The following is a 26,299-nucleotide window of genomic DNA, read 5'->3' as shown; positions in this document are numbered from 1 at the left end:
AACTTTTGAAACCCTGATACTTTTCACCTTTTCTTACCTCAATATTTCTGATTACAAAGTGGGAAGGGCTACAACCCTCCCCCTCCCACCCACCCTCAGGTAGAAAACGAGAGAAGAATCTGCTTGGTTTCCATTTTCAGAGGCTGCAGCACCCGTGAAAATGCAACCCACGAGCGGCTTGTTTGCAGGGACTGCGCCCATTAACTGGCAAGAGGGAAGAACCACCTCGGCTGCTCCTTTTTCCAGTCCAAAGAAGGGCATCTGGAAATGGAGCGGCCAAACCTTTGGCGCGCCTCCTGTCTCAGACGCGGCCGCGCTTGTCTCCCATTCTTGGGAGATGCGCCTTTCTCGGGAAGCTCTTGGGCGAGACGAGCCGCTGGGGGCAGCAGCGGGAGCCGCGGAGAAATTCTCCCAGGGGGCTCCACCTCCTCCTCCTTCACCACCACCTCCGCCCCTGCCGGCGGCGCCTTCCCAGACTCCTCTCCGGGTAAACAGCGATGGCCGCAGATGAAGGAGGCGGAGAACAAGATAACAACATGGGAAACCACTTGCAGATCCTCCCGGGTAATAGCCGTTCCTGCCTTACGCCGATGGGAACCAGGGAGCGCTTGGGGTGGACGAAGGGATGGGGAGGTGTCGGCGATCGAAAGGGGAGGGGTCCCCGAAACAGGCGGTCGGGGGTTCTAGGTGGGGATCGCGGAACCGAGGCAGAGAGGGGGGAAAAAGGGGGAATGGGGAGACCTGTCCTCCCCACCGATTAGGGAGAAAGGCCTGAAGCTCTGGAAGGTGTTGGGCAACGGGGTTTGGATTGGGCGCAATCTGGCTTTCAGGCCAGGCAGGGGGCAAAGGGAAGAAGCGAAGGGGCAAAGTCCGGGCCTGAAAGAGGGCGATGCCGTGGCTGAATCGTGGGCGGTTTAAAGGGACCCACGTCCTGCGTTAGAGACCTGATGCGTCTAAATCCAGAGAAGGGAAGAGGTGGGGTCTGTGTGAATTGGGGGTGGTGGTGGTGGTGATGAAAGGGAGGATGTTTGATTTGCTTCGAGAGTCAAGGAAATGAGATCAGGGAACATTTTTTTTTCATCCTGGACTATTTTTTTGCGGGCATGAGCTCCTAAGGAATTGTAGTACCGGGATGGCGAAGAGGGTTGGAACAAGGCAGAATTTGCAACCAGGATGGATTAAATAAAAGGCAGGATGCAGGATGAATCGGTCCTATTCAGCAGTTCCTGTATATCTTAGGAGAGAGATCTGAAACTGGGTGGGGGGGCTTCCTGACCCCACTGCTGTAAAAATGCACAGGAATCTTGGCAGGAAACTGCATGACATCTTTTGGAGAGCCACGACAAAGTGGGGGGGGGGGGAAGGAAATTAAGCGGCTGATAATTAGGATACTTTGTTCTAGAGACAACATTCAGAGCTATAGTAATTTCGGTGTCTATGATATAAGGAGCTGGAGTACCGAGACTTGTAAGGTCACAATATTAAAATCTCTTTTTCAAAGATATAATAGTCTAAGAAAATAAGGAGAGTTCCTCTTTAGGGGATATAATATAAAGTGAATTAAAAAGCAAAAAAAAATGGTTTGACTTAGATGTGGCCAGTCAATTAGTTTTTTGATTATTTTGGGACACTCAAAACTTTGGAACAATGGGCATTTCACCCAAATTATTATAGATAATAATTTGTAAATATAGTCTCACGGTAAAAGTTGGCCTTTCTATTTACCTACGCTGCAAAAAAGACAATTTGTCATTTTGGTCAGCATGGAACACAGGCCTCTCCAAGCTGTTTAATACAGAAAATGTAGGCAGACAGCCCTCTGCTGTTTTTCTAGGAAAAGGTTTCCCTACTTCAACAACTAAGCAAAAATGAGTTGCCTGCCTGGAAATCTTTGCCATTTTCCTGAATTTGTTTAGCTTTTTTAAAGAGTTAAGTCAATGATTATTAGCGTACCTGGTTTTTGGAAAGCATCACTTGTTGTTTGAAAGTATTTTATCTGTCCTGAGACTTATCTCAGACAATTTCACTATACGATTTTAGAAATGCCCACTTAGTTTTTTCCTCCTATTTTTACATTATTTTGTAAACCCATTAGTCACCTTATTTTCTAAACAAAAATGCTTTGACTTTCTTTTCTGTGTATAGATGATATATAATTTTGATTGGCCTTTTATCCCTAAATTATAATTGTAAAGTACATTTTTAAATTATAATTTATATTTTCAGCTTAACAGTTGACCCAGATGATACAGTACAAATATTTATTTCTGGGTATTCACTGTAATTTCAAAACAAAATAATTGTTTATATCATTTACAAATGATCTTGTAAGGCAGTCTTCCATTCGCTCCTTCTCCGTTCAGATAACTTTAGAGGAGCAGAAAGCCATAAAAAAGTGGTTGATGAATAGTATAATGCAAATAATTATAATAACAGAAACAACTCAGGCCAGTCAATCCATAACTCATTTGAGAGTCTTTAGCACCTTGGGAAAGGATAGAAGGATTCGAGCCATCCAAACCTCAGGGAGAATAATGCTGATGTTTCATGGAAGAGACTTGAAGCATGCCCAGTATTCTGATTCTTATGGGATAAGAACAGACAGTTGGAGACATAGAAGCTTATATGGTAGGGAACCAGTGCAACTTGTGAAATAATGGTTTTACATGGGTGCATAAGTTTTAACTCCACTACATTCTGAATCGGTTTCCACTTCTGGGTAATTTTCAAAAGCTTCAGGGACAGCCCCATACAGTGTGTATTGCAACAATTTAGATGTTCATTAGCGTTAGGTCCTCCTGATTGAGATACAGTTGATGCACAAGATGGATTTATGCAAATGTTCTCATGCCCGTTTGCCACTTTTTCCAGCAGGATCTGAGAGTCCCAAAAGGATTTCCAAAGTGTGTATCAGTTATTTTTAGGGGAGTATCCTCTTCAAGGACCAAAGGTGGAGAGTTTCCAGAGTCAAGGAAGCCAAAATCCATAGCCATTCTTTTTTGCTAGATTGAGCCAAAACCTGTTTTTCTGTATCCAGACCCTACAACTCCAAACACAAGAAAGAATCTTGATGGCATTTCTTGGTTGGACTAGCGTGGAGATATATAATTGGGTATTCTGTAATGATCTTGCCCATCAGTCTCATGTAGAAGTTAAATAAGAAGAGTAAGAATAGAACTCTAGGTGGGATATCCCATAAAGAAAGGACATTGGATTAGATCTTTTCTCCTTTTTCAGCAATAACTGGAAATGATTGTGGAGTTAGAAGGAGAACCAACAAAACACTGTACTTCTCACTATTAAACCTCAAAACCAGTGTATCAATGGTAACAAAAGCACCAAGAGTTCAAGAAGGGCCACAATGGACGAATTGTAATTATCCCAGTGTAAAGCCTGACTGGAAGGGATCTAGATAATCCATTTCCTCCAGAACCCTGTTAAGCTTCAAGCCAGCCATCTTCTGAACAAACTTTCTCCAAAAAAAAAGAAAAGAAAAGAAATGTAGAGACCAAATGAAAATATGCAGTATTGTTAGAACTAGGGAAGATTTCTTGAGAAGATTTGGACCACAGCCTTTTTGAAAGCTGAAAGTAGACTTTCTTCAATCAAGGAAGCATTTCACAGAGTTCTATTCTTTCCCAGGGAGGATTGGGTTAACCTGAACAAGGCCACTGGAGGTCTGTCACCATATATAATTTGAGGGGAAGAATTGTGTTTTGCTGCTCTTGCTGTCACAAGATAATTCTTAAGAAAGGATCTTACCTCTGTTGGTTAGATTCATTTCTTGTGTTCCTCCAGCATAGTTCCAGGTTTCTCTTCTGACTTTACTTTTGCTCCTCGGAGGATTAAGGAACTTTTAGCTATCTAAGGACACAGAGTGGCTGCAAAGATGCAATTCAGTCCAAGGATATGACTCCAAACAATGATGAATACCTTAGATGAATATCAGTGATATTCAGTAATGAACATCAAACCCCAAACTTCATTTCAAAATCCCAATAGTCCATTGAGTTTCTGGTACAGACTGGTCCAATAGCAGGAAATGGTTATAGAAAATTTAATATAAACATGGAATGATTTGCAAGAAATGCTGATGATGTCTCCAGTTCTAGTGAAATAAAAGCTACTACAATAACTACTGGCCACTTCGGTAACTTGATCCCATAACAGCTTCTATCAGATCCATGGTTGTCAGGGTAATCATGAGCCTCTATGCCCAGACAAAGTATTAACATTTTGTAGTACTATTAATTTGGGTAATTTCAACATCAACTCTGATAGAGGCTCAAGGAGCTCTGGTAAGGGGGCTACCATGTAGCAGGAGGTTGGTATAGAAGCAGTGGTCCCAATGACCCCTAGAGTTTTAATCTTAGCAGAGACTCATAACCAACTTTTTGTGGGGCAGTGTTTCTTAAAGTTGTAAGGGTTTCTCAGATAATCTTAATTTCCCCACTGTCCCTGCCCAGGGATTTTGGGTAATGCTATATTAGGAACCCATATCCAGCAGTAGTCAAATGCAATCTGCATAGCAAGCATCCATGATAGTTCACTTACACCAGTACAAGTCATATTTCATTGAAGGCTATAAAGTTTATCAGATGCAAATTCTCCGTTTCCCTCCATGGAATTTAGGGTTGATGCATGTAGTTCCTGGATAGTTTGTACAAGCAATTACCACATTTAGTCCTACAGAGTATTAACATAATTGCTTAGAGGTTTTTCTTTCTTAGTTACCAGCATGAGTACTGATAAACAAGTGGGCCTTTTTCCTCGCCTCCAACAGATGTACTTACTTGATCTGTGCCATTAGGCAATTTATTGATAATACAAATAGTGCTTTTCCCATGATTAAGGTTTCTACTTGAATAAATCTTTTAGTGGAATACGTGAATAATAAGAGATAGCGTGTATGATTTTGATTTAAGAGTTATGAGAAATTTTTTTTGTTATGGCTGATGAAATAAATGAGGAATGAACGACTTTTTCAGCACAAGAACTACACAACTTTTTTCAAACCAAATAGTAACAACACTTAGACTTATGTACCGCTTCATAATGCTTCACAGCCCTCCCAAAGCAGTTTACAGAGTCAGCATATTGCCCCCAACAAACCCACCTTGGAAGGATGGAAGGCTGAGTCAACTTTGAGCCTGGTGAGATTTGAACTGCCAAACTGCTGGCAGCCGGCAGTGAGCAGAAGTATCCTGCAGTACTGCATTCTAACCACTGCACCATCACAGCTCAATACTACCAAGAATTAGTAGGAGTGGTTGAATTAAGAAAGTAAGTGATTCCCAAACAAACTGGCAAGGCAGGAAAAAATGCCAAATTTGATTTAATATTAGTTTTAATTAATCAACTAAAGTTAAAATTACTTTGCATAATTTTCTTCATTTGTCCTATTAAAATTTAAAATTCTTCAACAAATTTTTCAGGGTTTTATATCGTATATTAGAAGCCCAAAGGTAACACTAGTGCTTCTGTGTTGACATCCCAGTCTTATGAGGAATTGATTACTGAATTTTAAAGAGAACATATTTCTTACAGGAAAGTTAATATATTGTAAGATCATAAGGGATCATTCACAATCTTTTTCTAAACATTAAAACTATAAGGGCCTGAATCAGTGGTGGGATTCAAATAATTTAACAACCGGTTCTCTGCCCTAATGACCAGCTGGGTAGCTGTGGCTCGGTGGTCATGTGACTGTGGGCGTGGCCAACTCAACATCACTCAGGTCGATGGACACTATGCCTTGTAACTATATTACAATGTAATAAGGGTTAACCAGAGAGGCAGTTTCTGTAAGCAGGGCAATAAAGATTAGGCTAGAAACAACAGCAGAATGTTTCCTTCCTGCCTTCCTTAGAGGATTAGCCCTGTAAAGTAGAAAAAAAACAAAATAAGATTTCTTCCAACAACCGGTTCTCCCGAATAGGTGCGAACTGGCTGAATCCCACCACTGGCCTGAATGTTTTCTTATTGGCAACATCCAGGCCATCTTGGCTCACCTGAAAAGACAAGTGGGGGGAGAGATTTATATGGTTTCTTCAAACCGTAGAATTTTTCGCTGCAGAAGTGTAGACGAAACTATGCTTACTTAATACTTGGATTGGAGACCACCAAGAGATCGTAGGCTGTGGACTAGGCTTGGAAGGCCAAAAAATAAAATCTGGGAAGAAAGCAATGACAAACCAAACCATTTCCCTGTTACTGCTAGGAAAATTATAGAGACATGCTCACCAGGAATCAAGCTTGACTCAAGAATATCTTGCTATATTGAAGGTTATGTGCATTTATCTTGCCCATTTTCCTCTTTTTCGGATTAATATCAACTAGATATTGGAGCAATTAATTATTTTTCAGAAACATATTTGCAGCAGAAGCTTCTATGCTTGAAGAGGGGTTTTCTGTGCAAATGGAGAACTTAATTTCACATTGTCCCCAGGATCTTGTGTCAGTAATGGTGCTCTTTTTTTGTGGGGGGAAGGAGTCACATATTCTTTAGTTAGTTTTCTTCAAAAGTAGGGTGGAGTAACATTTTTTTTTTTGCATTTTAAAATGAGAGAGGAGTAAGTAGCTTCATGTAAGTTGAAAAATAGAGATTCCCATATGCTGTTGTATGAGTAGGGGAAAGATAAGCTGACTGAAGTGGAATTCTTGAATGTTGCTTGGTGCTTAGTTGCTTTTATATCACAGTTGCAATCACTGAATCCTGACCTGTCTCTGTTAATTGCTGTTTTGTTTTTCTTCTTTCTGAATTTCATATTGGTGCAAGAGCCAAACTGACACAATTGCATCATAACATTAAGTTTCCTGCTGCTTTCAAGAAGAAGAATGCGTGGCTTTTGTTTTGCATCTCTGTATTTTGAGAAACAAAACCTCTATTTCCATTACCACTGCTGTTTGGTGTCATAATGGGGCCATAACTGTGTCACTTTGACACTGCATAATTCAAGGCCCGCTGACTTTGCAGTTTTCATGTATCTCTAAAGGATTTAAACTGCAGTATTCAGCAAGTTTCTTGGAGTCCTTCTTCCGTGGTGCTCCCAAGGTGCTTTTTTCCCTTGCAGTTGTAAAACAGCAGTCAGTTGTTAATTCTTAGAAGGAAGGTTGCATATCTTCACTTTCAATTCCAGAAGATCAGTTAGTGCAGATTTATAATATGGTGTGGGGGGGAGAGAATCTGCATATAGAATTGGTTGTGTAATGCAAATGTAACTGGATTCACGTAAATTGAATACAGAGACTGCAATAAAGCCATGATCAAAATTGTTCTGTGTGCTTCAGCTTAGAAAGCTAAATAGGATAATGGATTATTACAAATTAATTGCATTTAATAATAGTGGTATTTTGTTGAATAGCTTCATTTCCTGAAATATAGTTGTTCCAGGTTTTTGTCCTAATTCTGCTTTATTTCTTTTTGCATTTAGCTTGCACACAGCAAAAGCCATCAATGCATAATTTGACAAGGGGTTTTGCTTTTTAGTTGGCTTGTAGAGCCTGAGTGGCTCGCCCAAGGTCACCCAGCTGACTTCCCTATCTATAGGAGGACTAGAACCTAGGTCTCCTTGCTCCTAGACTGGTCCCTTAACACTACAGATAGTCCTCAACTTACAACCGCAATTGAGCCCAAAATTCCCATTGCTAAGCAAGGCAGTGGTTAAGCGAGTTTTGCTCCATTTTATGACCTGTGCTGCCACATCTGTTGAGTGAATCACTACCATTGTTAAGTTAGTAACATGGTCATTAAATGAATCTGGTTTCCCAATTTACTTTCCTTGTCAAAGGCTCACAAAAGGTAAATCACATGACCCTCGTGCAACTCTCATAAATACATGCCAGTTGCCAAGCTTCTGAATTTTGATCATGTGACCATGGGGGCGCTGCAGTGATCCTAAGTGTGAAAATGATTGTAAGTCACTTTTTTCACTGCTATTGTAACGTCGAATAGTCACTAAATGAATGTTCATATGTGGAGGACTACCTATACATCTTCCAGACCATCATTTTCATTTCCTGAAAAATTCTTAGTCCTTTGCATTGTATTTACAGCATTCCTTCTTTATATTCTTAGTCATTTACATTGTATTACATTTACATTATTCCTTATTTATGTTCATAACAAAATTCTTTAAGAGTCAGAACACAGGTTGGGATAGATCTGAGCTAGTTGCAAGCATTGTGGATTGAAAAGTGCTTCATTAAAGGAAGGTGGATCTGCCCTGATGCAAGCCTTAAAAATCCAAGTGAAAGGGAAATAAAATCCTGGTTTCTTTTTTTCCCCCCCGTCATGTCCTTGTAGCAACCCATGTTATTTTGATGTTAGCTAATTTTAAGGCATTTCAGATCTTTGGATAATACAGGAAAATAATATGTGCATCCCTCAGAGATATTATTGAAAGGAGATTGAAGTCTCTCGGGGCGTTTTTTCCATGGTGTCACTGCAGTGAAATGAGTCATCCTTCCTCAGAAGCTTTAATTCCTCAGCCATTATACAGTGCAAGTTCATCAACTGCTTTCTTTCCTTCTTGTTATTTTTAAAAAGAGAGACAATATAGGGCAGTGGTCCCCAACCTTTGCAGCTTGGTGGCCCAGCTGGGTACCAGCCCACTGCTTGTACGATATGAGCTGTGCGTGCACGTGTGCACCGGCCTGCCACTCATGTGGCCCAGTTGCAGATAGGCCACGGCCTGGTAGTCGGCTGCAACCCAGGGGTTGGGGACTCGATGTATAGAATCCAAACTGGCCAATTTTGAGATAAAGAATGAGCCATATCTTAGTATTAAGAGTGCACATCAACATCTGGTATTTCAGAAAGTTACTCCCACTAATGAATCCATTATTGAAGGGGTTAAATAGAATGTACAAATGGTTCTTTGTTTACTTAACACTATGCATGAAATAAAAGCTGATGAAATATGTAACAAATAGTGATAATTGTGAACAGTACTCAGCTTAATATTATCCTAACTCTACTGAAACAGTTTCTTCAAAGTTCAAAAATCACTCTCAAATATGGGCTGTAGTAGGTCGCGAGGAACATATCAGATGACTCCCCATAGGAAGAGAGCCTGTCTTTGTGTTAAAATATTTCTCCATTTCTAAACATACAATAACGATATTTCTCTAGATGTTCCAGCCATAGAGTAGGTCATACAAGAAACTTAAAATAGTTTTTAGCATACGGTCGACTGAAAAAGGTGTACTAATCTTTGTGGTTTAATGTTTGAGTTATTTTTATGAGTTTTAAAAATAACGTTTAAACTTCTTTTGGACTTGTTAGCCGAGAGTGAGGAAGAGGATGACGTTGAAATGGAAGTTGAAGATCAAGACAGCACGGATGCTGAAAAGCCAAACATCATTAATTTTGACACTAGCCTGCCAACTTCTCATGTGGTAAGAGAACAGTGCTGTCATAGAGTATCTGCTTGCTTTTTTCTAGGCTTATTGAACTTAAAACAGTCTGTTTCTTTGGAATTTGTTGCGAAGTCGTATCCGACCCCATGGACAACATTCCTCCAGGCCTTCCTGTCCTCTACCATCTTCTGGAGTCCATGCCTACTGCTTCAGTGACTCCATCCAGCCACCTCATTCTCTGTCGTCCCCTTCTTCTTTTGCCCTCAATCTTTCCCAGCATTAGGCTCTTCTCCAGTGAGTCCTTCTTTCTCATTAGGTGACCAAAATATTTCAGTTTCATCTTCAGGATCTGGCCTTCTAAAGAGCAGTCACGGTTGATCTCCTCTAGGACTGACCGGTTTGATTGCCTTGCAGTCCAAGGGACTCTTTGGAATTAGCATACCTAAATTCATAATGCTACCGGCTTAATACTTTAGGTACACTGCTATAATCAAACTACTTTGTTTATAGTTAGCAATTATCCTTTTTGCTTGTTCACATGCTCAGGATTATTATTTAGCAAGCGGATTTATTTTTTTATATAACATTTATTTTCCAGTATAAACAAATGCAGAGTTGCAGTGACTAAAGAGACAATAGTTTGACCGAAGTGAATATGTAAGTAGGAAAATTGAATATGCAAATGTGTTCCTTATCTTGGAATATTCTATATATTCTAAGTTATCACGTACAGAGTGAACCCGGAATATTCACTGCTAAAAAATAAGACAAGAAATTGAGGCTAGGCACACTTAACAGTTGTTTTATTATGTAAACTTTTAGACAATCACAAATTGTTTTATGAAATATTTTGGTTACTGTCCCAGAGGTGCTTTTTCCAAAAAGGTAACTTTCTTGGGTTTTTCCTTTGAAACTATTTCACTTCTTATCTAAGAAGCTTGTTCCATCCAGTCAATTAGAACTAAAGAAGCTTCTTGGATAAGAAGCAAAATGTTTTCAAAGGAAAAAAAAACCAAGGAAGTCCAGTTGCCTTTTTGAAAAAAGTACCTTTGGGACAACCATGGTTCCGATGATTCAAATTATCTATAGACATTTGCATTACTACTTGGTGTATTCTTTTTCAGTAGTGTTGCTCAAAACTGCTAGGAGCTGCTCTGCTATCAAGTATCAATATTTTTATACTGTGTTTCTCTGCGGTTATTCCAACATTCTCTTTAGGTTGTGGTATTTATATGTTGCAAACGAAACTGATAATTACTCCTGCTTAATTGTGACTTTCTTTTAAAAAAATTGAAGTATTTAGGATCAGACATGGAAGAATTTCATGGAAGGACTGTCCACGATGATGATAGCTGTCAAACAATTCCAGTTTTACCCCATGTTATGGTAATGCTGATTCCTGGGCAAACATTACCTCTTCAGCTTTTTCGTCCCCAAGAGGTCAGCATGGTTCGGAATTTAATACAAAGAGACAGAACCTTTGCTGTTCTTGCATACAGGTAAATATGTAAATAAATTTGCAATTCCAAGGTCTAGAGTACATTCTGTGATGTCAGACTGAATAGGAATTGCCCCAGTTAATTTAATATTGAAGAAATTGTATATTGCATGACTAAGTATTGATATGATTCATCTACGCAGTCCTTATTGTAGAAATAATTTCTCCCATGCTTTGGGGCATAGCAAAGGTTAATTATATAAACCCCTCCAGCGAAGCTTATATAATTGTAATTTTGAGGGGATTTAGCGATGCAGTATTATCCAACGTCTCTGCTGAATGTCAAAGCAAAAATATCGAGAGCCTCCTTGAGTCAAGCATGTCAAACTTTTGTTTGTAATATTTCTTGTGTTCAATTATTTATACTACTACTTCTGATCTATAAGTTTCTGTAATACGCTTAAGTTTTCATTGATTTTGAGTATCCTATCACTTGCTTTAAGGATTTTTTTTGCCATGGCTTTGACCACTGCCTATGACAGTTAAAACCTGTCACCATCCTTGAAAGTAAATAATTTTTGTAATTCCTGCCTACAATGTCATAGTTCTCAAGGATTAATAGATTCTGTTAATATTGGGGATGTATGTGTGTGTGTGTGCAGTGAAAACATTATGCTACAAAGTTGCTCCTTTATTGCTCATTCAAAAAAAAAATTTTTTTTAGCAACATACTTGAAAGAGAAGCACATTTTGGAACAACAGCTGAAATTTATGCCTACCGGGAAGAACAGAAATATGGAATTGAAACCGTCAAAGTAAAAGCTGTGGGAAGGCAGCGCTTTAAAGTACTTGAACTAAGAACTCAAGCTGATGGGTAAGAAAGGAGCTATTTATTCTTGTTAAGCAGCAGCACCTTTTAACATCCAATATATTCTTACTATTTTATTAGTGTGAAATGACCAACTTTTAATCTTCAGGAATTTCTATTTACAAGCTGCTTATACTAGTATGAAATCTTGTACGGTCCTGATCCTGGGTAATTGTGTTTGCTTTTGTGGCTGAAGTATTTAGTAATAATCACCTTAAACGTCTTAACACTGTTTAAGTATCTTCAAAGAAAATCCTATTAATTTCACTATTATCCCATTTATTTAATTTAAACAAAATATGGAGACGTAAAAATATTAACTTATGGAACTCATGACAATAACATTTAATAATGTTTAATAGCTTTGTATTTTACTGTTAATAAGAAATTAAGGTGCATCTATTGACTATACAGACACAACTATGCATTGGGTTGTTTTAGAAAGATGGAAGTCAATGCCAATGTATTTTTTTCAGGATTTTGTGTGACCTCAACCTTGGGTTTCTTTTTGTAGACATCCCTTCATATACTTACCAGTTGGGAGCCTTTGTAGTGTTTTAAAATTAATTCAGGTTGACTGAGGAATGAATTACCTCAAACTTACTCCGTTTGTTCTTCCTGAATTATATATGAATTTGAAGGCATTAAAAAGATAAAATGCAAATATGCAAATATGGAATCAATAGTACAGAGATTGCAAATAAAACATATTGGAAGAAGAGTTTGTATCCTAATGAACTGTGCACTCAAACATTTTACATTGAAGGATCTGTATAGGAGGAAATATATACACACACAAAGGGTGAAATTTGATGGAAATTTAGAGCACACTTTCTGAAAATAAGTGACTAAAATGTGATGAGTGAACTATCATTTCCTTTATACAATGTATTGAAAATAATGGACGTATTTTCTCTGGTTGAAAAAAAAAATCCTAGGAGTATAGCCAGTGGAACACAAGGTGGCAGCATACATTAACATCACGGGTAGCTGTATGTGTTAAGAAAATGTTTTGAAATAACATTGATAAATCTTTTGTGACACTTGTAGTCAACTTCATCCAGATAAAACAGATACAGCCTGAATGAAACCAGGAAAGTTGTGTTTGTGTCTTGTTTGTGTGGGTTTCACATTGGCACGTGATTGGCTACGGTGAAGCTAATCATCTGGAATAAGCCTAATGTTGAATACTGTCCAGCTGTTCTGATCTTTAAAAAAGTGTAAATTGCTGAGGAGAGCTTTACTCTGTTATCCTTATAAATTTGCAAGGAATGCCTCCAAACTCCCTCCAAATGCTGCTGCTGAATTGTACATTTTAATATGACAGATGGAACATTATTAAACACTTGGGAAATAATATCTTATCTGTTCCTATTTCGTAACAACATTTTTGATTGGATTTAGGGTTTTTAATTTTTATTTAGATTAAGAAATTAATTAAATCAGATTAATGCTTGTTCCTATTTGGCTCACTATTTCCGTCCTCAAAATAATAATAATAATTTTACTCAAATGCCAAACTGTCTCCTTAATTATATTGCACTTTAGATGAAGCAATCTCATATGGAAATGTTGGCCTTTCATAAGGCTTTAAAAACTTGACTATTTATCTGGACCTGGGACTTGGAATGCGTTAAGAAGCCCTCATTATTTGGCTTTACTGTTAGTTGATTAGTCATCACAGCTGCTGTTCATATTTATTTTGTGAATGTTTTTATTGTTTTAATGCTTTTAATTGTTTTATAGTTTTAAGAATTGTAAGCTAATCAGGGTCATTTGGTCGAGTTGTGTAGCTATAGAAAAGGAATGAATGAATCAGCAAGCAACCAAGCAGCTCAGATTGGGCAAGAACTATTTTAATAGCAAGACCATGTTTCGATGATAGAGTCACCATGGTCTATGATGAATTGTGAATGAGACTGATGCTAATCTCTTCTTATGATTCCACACAGCTTATGGATCATAAAGCAGAATGAAAGATTCTGATGCAATGATTGAAAGATTTGGAACTCATTAAAATCAAACCCCCATGAAGTTTCATATTCAGTATCATTGTATATAAGATACAATATATGAGAGACTGTATCATATATACAATCTATCATATATACAATACATATATATATATACATATATGTATATTTGTTTTCATAGGTTTTCACGGGTATAGGTATGTAGGTCTTGGCATATTTGGGTCTTTTCCCATGTAAGGTTGAGAGTATCTTGGCAACGTTTCGACGAGGTCTCACTCATCATCTTCAGGCTGGTGCTTTCGGCTTTGTGCTTTGCTCGCACAAGCACGAAGCCGAAAGCACCAGCCTGAAGATGATGAGTGAGACCTCGTCGAAACGTCGCCAAGATACTCTCAACCTTACATGGGAAAAGACCCAAATATGCCAAGACCTACATATATGTATGTATGTATATATGTATGTATATGTGTGTGTGTATACACACATATACACACATATACTTATATGAAAACGTAAAAAATAACAACAACATCATTGATCCTTGCATAGCCCCAAAGCGGTGGTGAAGACATCACACTAATATCTAAGAACTCGTGGGTTCTAGTCCTGCCTTAAGCACAAAGCCAATTAGATGACCTTGGGCCAGCCACTACTTTTGAAGAACCTAACCAAGAAAACTTGCAGGGACTAGTCCAAGCAGTCTTTGAGAATCGGACATGATTGAAGGGATGAAAAGAAATGTTTTCTCTAGATTACAGGTTATGTTCCATTTCTGCTCATTTTGAGCTAGGTCTAATTTTATTTCACATGTGTCTTAAATGGCTATTCAGGTAAAAATGCATTTCGTATGGTTGAATATTTACTGAATAATACCAAAATTAACCAAATGAAGCAAGCCACAAAAAAATTGGAACCAAAATTTTACTATTCGGCTTTAGAATGGTTCCCGTTTTAAAAGAACAGGCTAAGATCTAATGTGAAACAACCGAAGCATAGCTGCGGAAGTCAAAAAGATGGGTGGAGGATAGTTACATGAAATCATAAAATAGAGATTTTTAAAGAAAATATTGAATTAAAACATGCAATGTCCTCCTGTGCTTTCCCAGATGTTTATGCAATTAAAAGATGTAAATAACTAAACATACTTGTGTCTCCCATAGAAGTGAATAGGTACAATTTTCACACTGTGGTTTTTTTTTTAAAAAATCAGCCTACAGCAGGCCAAAGTACAAATCCTTCCTGAGCGGGTGCTTCCTTCAACTATGTCTGCAGTGCAGCTGGAATCCCGCAGCAGATGTCACATTTTTCCTTCTTCTAAGCCTGCAACATGGCAGGATCAACAGATACATCAATGGCGACAGAAATATCAAAAGGTCAGAAGCTAATTATGTTCTTTTGTGACATTTCAAAAATCAATAAAAATTCCATCTCTGTATGTCTTTTTTTTTTAAAAAAACCAACGTGATGGTATCTATCAACCCTCTGATAGTGCTGCTTCTGTTTTTAGCAAGCTGCCAGTTTGTTTTGGTGGCTTATCCGTTGAAACCAGCGCCTGGTAACATATTTTTTACATTAGAAAGTCAGATATGAAATAACGCATTCGAAAGTTAAAGAAGATGATGATAGGGTGGGGGTGGGGTTTAAACTTATTCTCCAACTTAGCATCTTCTAGATCAGGGGTCTCCAATCTTGGCAACTTTAAGACTTGTGGACTTCAACTCCCAGAATACCTCAGCCAGCAAAGCTGGCTGAGGAATTCTGGGAGTTGAAGTCCACAAGTCTTAAAGTTGCCAAGGTTGGAGACCCCTGTTCTAGATGATTGTTGAGTACAGCTTCCCGAATTGTGAAGCAGTATGGACCAGCAAGTGGAGCACTTTTAGGAACTGCAGCTGGACAACCAGTTTGAAAGAGTTGCAGTTGGGAAGATGCTAGCCATCATGTCGTTCAGGGGTAGATTGCTGGGGGTTTGCAGGGTTTCGGGACAACCTCTAGCTAAGATTCTGTGCAGTTTAGAGAACCCCCAAATCTCACTCCTGGCTGGTCCCACCTATCCCTCCCCTCCCACGTGACCAGTTTTGGATGCAGGTAAGTGCAGGAAGTGCGTGGAGACTCAGGGAGGTAGAAAAATGGGCCTACTGGAACTTCGGGAGGTCCATTTTTGGCCTCCAGAGGGCTTCCGGAACCTGAGGAGGCCATTTTCGCCTTTCCGGAGGCTCAAGGAAAGCCTCCGGAGCCTGGGGAGGGCAAAAATGCCCCCTCCCATGGTGCAGGAGGCCGACTAGGCCACACCTATCCAGCAACTGGGCAGAGAACCCCTTTCTAAAATTTTTGAATTTTAGAATTCAAATGTCTGAATTTTAGAATTTTAGAATTCTGATGTTGTTCAATAGGAATTGGTAGAACAAAGATCAGTAGCTCAACTAGATTTGTAACCTACAGCACAAAGTCTAAAAAAATAGGAATTCTGAGATTTGCATTTTTAGCACCAAATTGAAGGCATCGGGTTGGATTTTGGTATGAACTGCATTTATGAAACCAGGCCATGAAAGCAGATGAGTCATTGACAAATTCAGTGATCAGTCTGATTATATGCTGTGTTTCATATATTCATGGCAGGCTTATAAATTAATAGCTGGAACAACAACAGACGTAAGAATTGCAGAAATGCTAAAAAAATATCTTGGGAAAACTTGTAAATACCTACAATAACCAATGTATATTCAGAGCATGTAGGGAATGGGAGAGGCAAGGATAAGGGAAATATAATTGAAGGCCTTGGTGTTAATGGAACAAGGTCATTGTGCAATGCGTTTTGTGGAAGTTTTCATTTATGTAATTTTCTCTGGGATAGCTATTGAAGGTCAGGTTGGCTGGCAGTTTTGACCTTAATGCAGAATGTAGTTGTGATGCTTGAGATATATTAACCCCGTGAGAATAATTTTCCTGTTTCTTTGATCTAAAATGTTTATATAAATAGACTGGAGGAAGATGATAGGTTGATAGTACTGACATTTAACCTCCAGGCTGTATGCCTTATGCATACAAATGTGCACGATTAGTCTGTTTTATGAAATAACAGCAGTGTAAGCTTAGTTTAATTCAACAGTGTTTAATTAGAACACAACTAGATTCAAAACTGACCTAAATATTAAGTGAGCATTCTACATTTTGCATCTAGAAGCTCCATATTTTACTCCTGATTATTTCTTGACATTTTCCCTCTAATTATAGCTTATAGACTGCAGGCAACTGCTCTTTGCCTGCAGTCTGTAACTGCAGGCAAAGAGCAGGGGTGGGAGCTGAGCTTTTGAATTCATCTGATGTCTTCATCATATTTGAAGGACCAGAGTGGAATCCATAATGATCTCTACTATACTTTAGTACCATGTCCCAGTGCATATTTCTCCCTCCCTCCCTGTGGCTGCGCGCACAACCCCCCCGCCACCCCCACCCCCCGAAGAAAGCTTTCAAATCAGCCAAGTTCTTTGGAAACTTGAACATAATGCTTGTAATATTTCAAAGATACTTTAGAAAGAGCCCCTTTAAGTCCTTTGTATAGTCCTTTGCATATAGGTTTAGTAAACCTGCCCAGCATTTAGGGTGATGAGAAGATGAATATACCATATATTCAAACATCACTTCAAAGGGAAAGGAGAATGGATAAAATTGCAACTATTTCTTCATAGTGGCTTTAATCTCGCCATAGAAATTCAGGTTGTTTGTGGTCACTTAAAAAAACTCTTTTAAGAGAAGCCACAGCAACTATTTTGATCATGTATAGTGTTTAACAAGAGAGCCAGTTTGGTGTAGAGCAGGGGTGAAATGCTCCTGGTTCGGACTGGATCGCACAATCCAGTAGCGATCGTAGCCAGTGGTTCGGCGATCTGGCCTGGGTGTCATTACTTCCTGGTTTTAACCAGGAAGTAATGTGTTTTTTACCTTCTGCGCATGCGCAGAAGGTCTGCGTGTGCATGTGATATGTGCACACCCCCGAGCAAAGTGAGCGCGCAAGCAGCGCATGCACTTCCAAACCAGTAAGTAGATTTCACCCCTGGTGTAGAGGTTAAGGCACAAGGCTAAAACTAGGAAACTCTGAGTTCTAGTCATATCTTGGGGCAGAAAACCAGTTGGGTGACCGTGGGCTAGTCGTTTTCAGTCAGCCCCAGGAAGGATGTAATGGCAAACCACTTCTAAAATCTTGACTGCAAGGATTAGATTGGGTACGCCAGGAGTCAACAACGACAAAAAGGCACAAAAGTGTTTAATGAATCAGTGAAGTCTTCAGGAATAGAACTTATCCTGATAATTAGCTCTTCTCCTACAGAGCTGTATTATATATTTAAAGATAAGTAGATCTTAAGTTGACATTTAAAATTCTCTGGAGAATAAGATGCTAAAACATATTCATATAAAATCCTGCCAAAGTAGGGCAAAGCAATAAAAGAAGGAGTTTAAAACTGGATTTGAAAACCAAGAACATAAAGCTTTAGAAGAATTTTTTCTTGTCCCAAATTCAAATTAAATTATATTAAAAGTAAAACTGTATAAAACTGGAACTATGACTTGTGCTTTGGTCAGAAGAACAGAAAGAAATCTGTTCTCTTCCTAGATACATAAAAATAGATAAAGGGTTTTGAATTTTGAAATTTGTGCTGCCTTCCTTGGGCATTTGTGACTGCATAGTTCTTCCACATATCAGTCATGTACATATTTATGTTTTAATGAGTTTCTTATGCCTTTTAGGGATGCAGAGTGACAATTTCTATCTTTCTGCATTTTTGTCCTTATCTGTTTCTAGCCAGATATCCCCAAAAAATTGTTTCCCAGTCAGCATAAAGCAATCATATATTATTTGTAAAGGCATGCTTTCATAATAATCTTGACTTGTTTGTGCACCTGCTGTGATAACTTTTTTCCAGTTCAGAGTTAAAAATGCAATTATTCCCCAAAGCACTAGTTTAACTAACTTATTAAAAGTCTTAGAATAATCTTCCAGTGCCAGATTCTTCAGTGCTCTTTTTATGATTAGAAAGGCAAGGGTTTTTTTTCCCCCTTCCTGTAATGACTTTCTGGTTTATCTTTGTTGAGGAAAGGTAACTTGTGTTTCTTATGATCTGGTGGGCGTTAACTCTCATTCCTTGCTAACATAGTCCTGGTTGGGGGAGATGGGAGTTATAATCTAGTGTGGGCTGAAAAAGACTGAAATGAGTGTTACTTTCATGAAAAGAATTCGGTATCCTCATTCTTGGCATTTTGCATGATCAGCACTGTAAGTTGTACTGCATAAAGGCTATTTATTTGTTTTATTTAGAGACAATGGATCTTTTTAATGCTAACCATTGGGAAACAAATGGAAAGACTGCTGCCTTTGTATTTGGTTTATTGACTTCCCAGAAGGCAGATGGGTTAATGGGGCACTCCAGGAAACTCCATGATCCTATCAATCCACTATCAGATTATCTTTCCTTTCGTTAAACTTTGCCAAACAGTAATTTTTCTCTTAATTCATTTGCGCCACATGCCCATAATATACAGGTAGTCCTCTACTTACAACAGTTCATTTAGTGACCGTTCAAATTTACAACGACACTGAAAAAAATGAGTTATGACCATTTTTCACGCTTATGAACGTTGTAGCACCCGCACGGTCACGTGATTTATCATTTGGATGTTTCACAAGTGACTCACATTTATGATGGTTGCAGTGTCCCAGGGTCACATGATCCCCTTTTGCGATTTTCTGACAAAGCAAAGTCAATGGAGAAACCAGAGTCACTTCCCTACCCTATGACTAATTTAACAACTGCAGTGTTTCACTTAACAAACGTGGCAAGAAAAGTTGTGAAATGGGGCAAAACTCACTTAACAAATTTTTCACTTGGCAACATAAATTTTGGGCTCAAACGTGGTTGTAAGTTGAGGGCTGCCTATCTGTACACCCTTTTTTGTTTAGCGACCACAATCCAGTCCATAAATCAGAAGTGAAATGGTCACTAAGTAAACACATGATGAAGACGGTGAGAGATGTTCCAAAGATCACTGGTTGTTGCTGCCATCTGATTCAGATAAAGTTATTTCATGCAGCAATGCCAGTGTTACTCTTACTTTGGCATGCATTCTTATCAATTGCATAAATCTGTTGCAAGTGTCAGCATTGCTTGGAATTTTTTATTTTTTTTATTATTACTATCATTAAGGTAGTATTCACAAATGGTCACTAAACAAGGTAACTGCTAATTAGGAGCAGCCAGGAGCTGTGTCTCACCGTTAGAATTTAGCAGATGAAAAAAGGTGCACATTCAGGATTATTCTATCCTATGATTATATCCAATTTTCCTTTGGATTTGATTGCTAGAATTTGTAGAAATTACTACTTCTAAGATAATAATGACGATGTGTGAGTAAGTTATAATCCTTGGAATTAATACTGTGAAAACTAATTTGATGGTGCCTCAAGTTAGTATACGTGTGTCATTTTTAATTCAAAATTATACGTGCTTGGGAATGCGATTCATTCATTTTAAAGCAAATTTCTGCCGCTTCCAATTAGATGTTCTGAAACTCCAAAAGGTATGTTTGTTCCTCGTAATAGAGAGCAGAGGTGAATAGCAATGCCACCGCAAGATAAATTGTGAAGGAGAAGGATATTATTCTATGAAATATTTTAAATTGGCGGACTTTTTAGGGGAGCACTCTCTTACCATAGTTATGTACAAAAGTATAGATCTATAATAAAGAAAATGTGTTTGTGTTAACAGCGCAAGTTTCACTGTGCTAGTCTGACTTCCTGGCCATCGTGGTTGTATTCTTTATACGATGCTGTAAGTATCAACAAAGATTTCCGGCCTGCTTTGTATTGTGTTCAACTATTTGCATTCTTGTGTGTTCTTTTGGATTGTCCAAAAGAATTAGCTGGCGTACATGTAGTGTTTTTGTGCATTCCTGTGATCTGAATTGTGCTGCTAACTCTGCTTGGTTTATTTGCTTCATGTGCATGCAGAAAGCAACCCCCAGTTGAGTTTACATCATAAAGATATACTGACATAATTCCAAAATAAATAATTGAATAATAATAATACAAACGGTGACCATTCTCCAAATGTCTTGCAGAACAACTATCTTGATTAACTTCCAGAAGTGCCACTATGAGGGGCTCGGCTTAATCTGAGGAGGGGGATTACTAATATGAGGAGTGCATCTAAGAAGCATTGTCTGCACATTCCTCATATAACAAAGCCCTAAGAATCTATTTAAAAACAACGGGATGTGTGCACTGGCTCTTTGAGCAGGGATGTGTACAAGAGACCCTGAAATGGCTATTTCTATACAAGGGAGGCAATTCTGAGCTATCTAAGTGCCAAAATATATGAGTCCCTTATGGCTTTAATTCTACTTATAAACCTGTTGGAAATCAATGTACTACCCATACAATGAGTGTAATAGTCTCCAGTGGCAGCCCATGTAGAATATATTACTATAATCTTGATTTGTGATAGTAAGTGCATGAATTACTGTCGCTCCCAATCCAGGGCTGACTAGAGCAGTCAGTGCTGTTTCGGGCTCTTAAGTGTAGAAAATCTGCTACTTTGAAGTTTGGTTTTGGCTGACAGTCCCCCACTCCAACAATTTTCCCTAGAAATGGGTGGCTGAAGGCTAGCAATAGCACTTAGACTTATATACTGCTTCACAATGCTTTACAGCCCTCTCAAAGCAGTTTACAGAGTCAGCCTATTGCCCCCAATAATCTGGCTCCTCATTTTACCCACCTCAGAAGGATCGAAGGCTGAGTCAACCTTGAACCGGTGAGAATCAAACTGTGGAATTGCAGGCAGCTGGCTGAAGTACCCTGCAGTACTGCATTCTAACCACTACACCACCACGGCTAGATAGTTGTTCTCCAAGTTTTTCAAGCCCACAGTGGCTCTTTGATGAGGGAAGGTGTCAGTATCTTCTCTAATGAGTTACCCCTCCTCTCAATGAAATTTTACTTCAAATTTTGAAAGCAGGTCTGATTTTACTGGAAGTTAGAGGATTTTATGTTTTTCTACCCTATTTATGGAGGCTGCTTTAAAGCACCACACTTTTGTTGTTAGCAAAAGTATGCCATTATGATTGAAAAATCATCATAGAAATGTATATAGTTACCATATTTTTGAGGGTATAAGACACACCTTCCCCCAAAAAAATTTAGGGTGAAAATTTAGGTGCATTTTATATTATTATTATTATTATTATTATTATTATTATTATTATTATTATTATTATTATTATTATTATTATTATTATTATTATTATTATTATTATTATTATTACTACTATTATTATTATTATTATTATTATTAATTCGATTTTTATACCGCCCTTCTCCCGAAGGACTCAGGGCGGTGTACAGCCAAAATAAAACAAACGGTACAATATACAATTAAAATACAAATCAAAAAACTTATTATATAACTGGCCTAAAAACTTTAAAATATATAAAACTAAAAAAACCCTTAAAATTAATAATAGAAAATTTAAACCAATAAAATTTAAGCCAGCCCCGCACGAATAAATAGATGTGTTTTCAATTCGCGGCGGAAGGTCCGAAGGTCAGGTATTTGGCGTAAACCCGGGGGAAGTTCGTTCCATAGGGTAGGAGCCCCCACAGAGAAGGATCTTCCCCTGGGGGCCGCCAGCCGACATTGCTTGGCGGACGGCACCCTGAGAAGTCCCTCTCTGTGAGAGCGTATGGGTCGGTTGGAGGCATGAGGTAACAGCAGGCGGTCCCGTAAGTACCCAGGCCCTAAGCCATGGAGCGCTTTGAAGGTAGTGACCAAAACCTTAAAGTGCACCCGAAAGGCCATAGGTAGCCAGTGCAGTCTGCGCAAGAGCAGTGTTACACGGGAGCAACGCAAAGCTCCCTCTATCACCCGCACAGCTGCATTCTGGACTAACTGAAGCCTCCGGGTGCACCTCAAGGGGAGCCCCATGTAGAGAGCATTACAATAATCCAAGCGGGAGGTAACGAGCGCATGAGTGACTGTGCACAAGGCATCCCGATCAAGGAAGGGGCGCAACTGCCGAACCAGGCGAACCTGGTGGAAGGCCCTCCTGGAGACGGCCGTCAAATGATCTTCAAACGACAGCCGTTCATCCAGGAGCACACCTAAGTTGCGCACCCTATCCTTTGGGGCCAATAACTCGCCTCCAACAGTCAGCTGCGGCTGCAGCTGACAGAATCGGGGTGCCGGCATCCACAGCCACTCCGTCTTGGAGGGATTAAGCTTGAGCCTGTTTCTCCCCATCCAGACCCGTACGGCTTCCAAACACCGGGACAGCACTTCAACAGCTTCGTTGGGGTGGCCTGGGGTGGAAAAGTACAGCTGAGTGTCATCAGCTTACAGCTGGTATCTCACCCCAAAGCCACTGATGATCTCACCCAACGGCTTCATATAGATGTTGAACAGAAGGGGCGAGAGGATCGACCCCTGTGGCACCCCACAAGTGAGGCACCTCGCAGCTGACCTCTGCCCCCCTGTCAACACCGTCTGCTACCGGTCGGAGAGATAGGAGGAGAACCACCGATAAACGGTGCCTCCCACTCCCACTCCCCCCAACCGGTGCAGCAAGATACCATGGTCGATGGTATCAAAAGCCGCTGAGAGGTCTAATAGGACCAGGGCAGAGGAGTAACCCTTGTCCCTGGCCCTCCAGAGATCATCAACCAACGCGACCAAAGCCGTCTCCGTGCTGTATCCGGGCCGAAAGCCGGACTGGAACGGGTCTAGATCGACAGCTTCATCCAGGTATTGGGGTAGCTGCCGCGCCACAGCACTCTCTGCAACCTTCGCAACGAAGCGAAGGTTGGAGACCGGATGATAATTACCCAAAATAGCTGGGTCAAAGGAGGGCTTCTTGAGGAGGGGTCTCACCACCGCCTCATTCAAGGCGGCAGGGAAAACCCCTTCCAACAAAGAAGCGTTGATAATCCCCTGGAGCCAGCCTCGTGTCACCTCCTGAGTGGCCAGTACCAGCCAGGAAGGGCACGGGTCCAGTAAACATGTGGCGTGGAGCCTCCCCAACAACCTGTCCACGTCCTCGGGAGCCACAGGGTCAAACTCATCCCAAACAGACTCAACAAGACGTGCCTCCTCCCTCTCACTTGGATCATCCCAATTTCCCAATTATAGACCGAATACAGGTGTTTTTGGCCTCCTGAACCCTCCGTGCTTTTGCGTTTTCATGTTTTCACCCTCCCCGCCCCCCCCCAGAAACACTATGCAGGCCAAAAATGGGTGCGTTTTTGGTGAAAATGGGCCATGCAGAGCACTGCAGAGTGCTTCTGGGGGCTGGGAAGGTGAAAACACAATGCGCAAAGGGCTTTGGAACCCAAAAATGAGCCCATTTTTGGCTTTTGCCTGGTTTTGGCAAAAGCAGGCAGTGGGGAGCACTGCAGAGCGTTTCGGGAGGCCTGGGAGGGCGAAAATCCGACGTTTGGAGGCCAAAAACTATTTTTTCCTTCTTTTCCTCCTCCTCTAAATTTAGATGTGTCTAATAGTTCGAAAAATACGGTAATAAATAAAATAAGGTGTCTTCAGCAAATGAAACTCCTTCTGTTGGTAGAGTTATAATCTATATTGCATTAAATTGCCACTATTTCCGTTTCGCTTTTCATTCTGAGCTAATTGTTAGTCTACTTGTATTTGGCATATAAAGGCTTGGAATAAGTTCATGAATTCTAGTTTCTGGTGAAAAAAAATCATTTCAAGACATTGTTAAGATCTGTGGACTAGCAGCTATGCTAGTGTTTCACCCACTCATTTTATCCTCTTCATGAACAAGTACCAACTTCATCTCTAGTCTATCAATGGAGGAGAACCTTTGTATACATACAGTAGAGATTTGTGTCAAGTAATTGGAAGAGGGGCAAAGCTCTCCGCCCTGAATTTTTCAAACAAGGAAGGAGGTGGTCTTTATTGCTGGTGAATAATTCATCTTAATGTTGTTTGTTAATATTTCTCCCAATGTTCAAAATATAGCATTTTAATTTTAAGGAGCTTAAACTGCAGTTCTAATGAGAAACATTTTTTCTCAACAAATCCTTTTTTCTTATTTTGTTAACAAAAAAAGAAGTTTTTATGTTTAAATTAGGTTTTTCTTATAACACAAGGAAACCTTGATGGAACGAGTCAAGCAACAGCTTCATGAGTGGGATGAAAATCTTAAAGATGAATCACTTCCAGCAAACCCAATAGGTACATTATTTATTAAATAATGAGTTGTATTGTTGGTAATAGTCTTCATCAAATCAGTTTGTTAGTTTATTAGTTAACTGATCCTACATCACAAATGAGTTACAGAGCAGCCTTCTGCAGCTCTGTATATTTTCTGTGACCTTTATATAAAGAGGTAAAATGCACCCACCTACCCAAGTTGTTAGAAAAACATCAAGGAAACATCAACAGAGCTACACGTTACAGTCTTGTGTGGCAAACCACTTGCAGTATCTTGTGTGTTGCAGCTTATAGTTGTCGAGTTACAATGTATATTTCCATTAATATGGGAAATCACATCGAAGAATGGACAGCTTTATGTAGCTGTGCAGATGACAATGCTGTAATAAACAAGAACTATCACTGTAAATTCCAATTTGTCATTCCTTTCTTTAACTTGGTTATTATTATACATTTGCCCTAATTTGCTGTATGTAGGCTTTATAGAGTTGTATGAGAAGAGCAGTAGTGTCACACTGCCAAAATTGCAGATCTGCTTGTTTATTATTATAATGATATTATTCCTTGAGATATTATTACATTTATAGAATGCAAACTGTAATAAAACTAAGCATAGTTAATATCTTCCTGGAGAAAGCAGTCTGATTTCTTCCAGCTGATCTGAAGTTAAGAGAAGTTAATTGTGAATAGTGAGAGTTTATTTTTAATACTCTGCCTAAATGTAGCTTGTTTAAGTCTCTCTGAGAATGAACCTTGTTTTTTTTCCAGATTTTTCATATAGAGTTGCAGCATGCCTACCAATTGATGATGTTTTGCGAATTCAGCTGCTTAAAATTGGTAGTGCTGTTCAGCGACTGCGCTGTGAACTAGATATTATGAACAAAGTGAGTGAGTAAGTCTTAACTTCCTTTAGTCGTGTTATGTTTAAAAGTTTCATCCTATTGGGACTTACTTTTGAGGAGACTTAAATGTGAAATGTATGCTGAAGACAATAATCCAGTATATTGAATGTGTCCTGACTATTCAAAATAATAATTGTTCTAGCTTTTACAGGTATGATCACTGTTCAGAGAAGATATGCATGGCAGTTACAGCATAAGGCTCTTAAATTAACAATTTAAACTTTTCTACCCAATGATGGTTTAGCTTTCATGTGATAGTTTGAACATATGAACCAAGTACACGAGTAATTTCCTTTCCTTTCTCATTAAACCAAAAAGCTACTTTTATCAGCTTGTATGTCGGAAGAGCAGACCAAAATTTTGCATGTAGTTTACCAAAAGGTTGGGGGGCTGTGGGGTGGGAACACAAATTACCATGTATTACTGGATCATTTCCAGATAATAATATTAATTCTAATGAAATGATACAAAACAATTTATACTTTTACTGAAATACGTTTCCAGTCATCTGGTTCTAGTCTTGGTAAGAACATATATTCCAT

General features: G+C 39.3%; 1 protein-coding gene across 2 annotated transcripts in view; it reads left to right on the top strand.

Moving 5' to 3' along the window:
* The first annotated feature begins 431 nt into the window (after positions 1 to 431).
* CRBN (cereblon) overlaps positions 432 to 26,299 on the top strand; it is a 33,859-nt gene continuing 7,991 nt past the window's right edge. For both annotated transcript variants that reach the window (XM_058167388.1, XM_058167387.1), the window contains exons 1-8: positions 432 to 564; positions 9,287 to 9,399; positions 10,657 to 10,859; positions 11,523 to 11,672; positions 14,850 to 15,012; positions 20,398 to 20,460; positions 24,792 to 24,876; positions 25,624 to 25,739. In XM_058167388.1, the coding sequence (XP_058023371.1) occupies positions 498 to 564; positions 9,287 to 9,399; positions 10,657 to 10,859; positions 11,523 to 11,672; positions 14,850 to 15,012; positions 20,398 to 20,460; positions 24,792 to 24,876; positions 25,624 to 25,739 (960 nt within the window). In that variant the 5' untranslated portion in view covers positions 432 to 497. The remainder of the gene's footprint in view (positions 565 to 9,286; positions 9,400 to 10,656; positions 10,860 to 11,522; positions 11,673 to 14,849; positions 15,013 to 20,397; positions 20,461 to 24,791; positions 24,877 to 25,623; positions 25,740 to 26,299) is intronic.

Source organism: Ahaetulla prasina, chromosome 2, assembly GCF_028640845.1.
Source record: "Ahaetulla prasina isolate Xishuangbanna chromosome 2, ASM2864084v1, whole genome shotgun sequence".
Classification (NCBI taxonomy): Eukaryota; Metazoa; Chordata; class Lepidosauria; order Squamata; family Colubridae; genus Ahaetulla; species Ahaetulla prasina.
The sequence above is the reverse complement of the archived record's forward strand: the minus strand, read 5'-3'. Positions and strand labels throughout refer to the sequence as shown.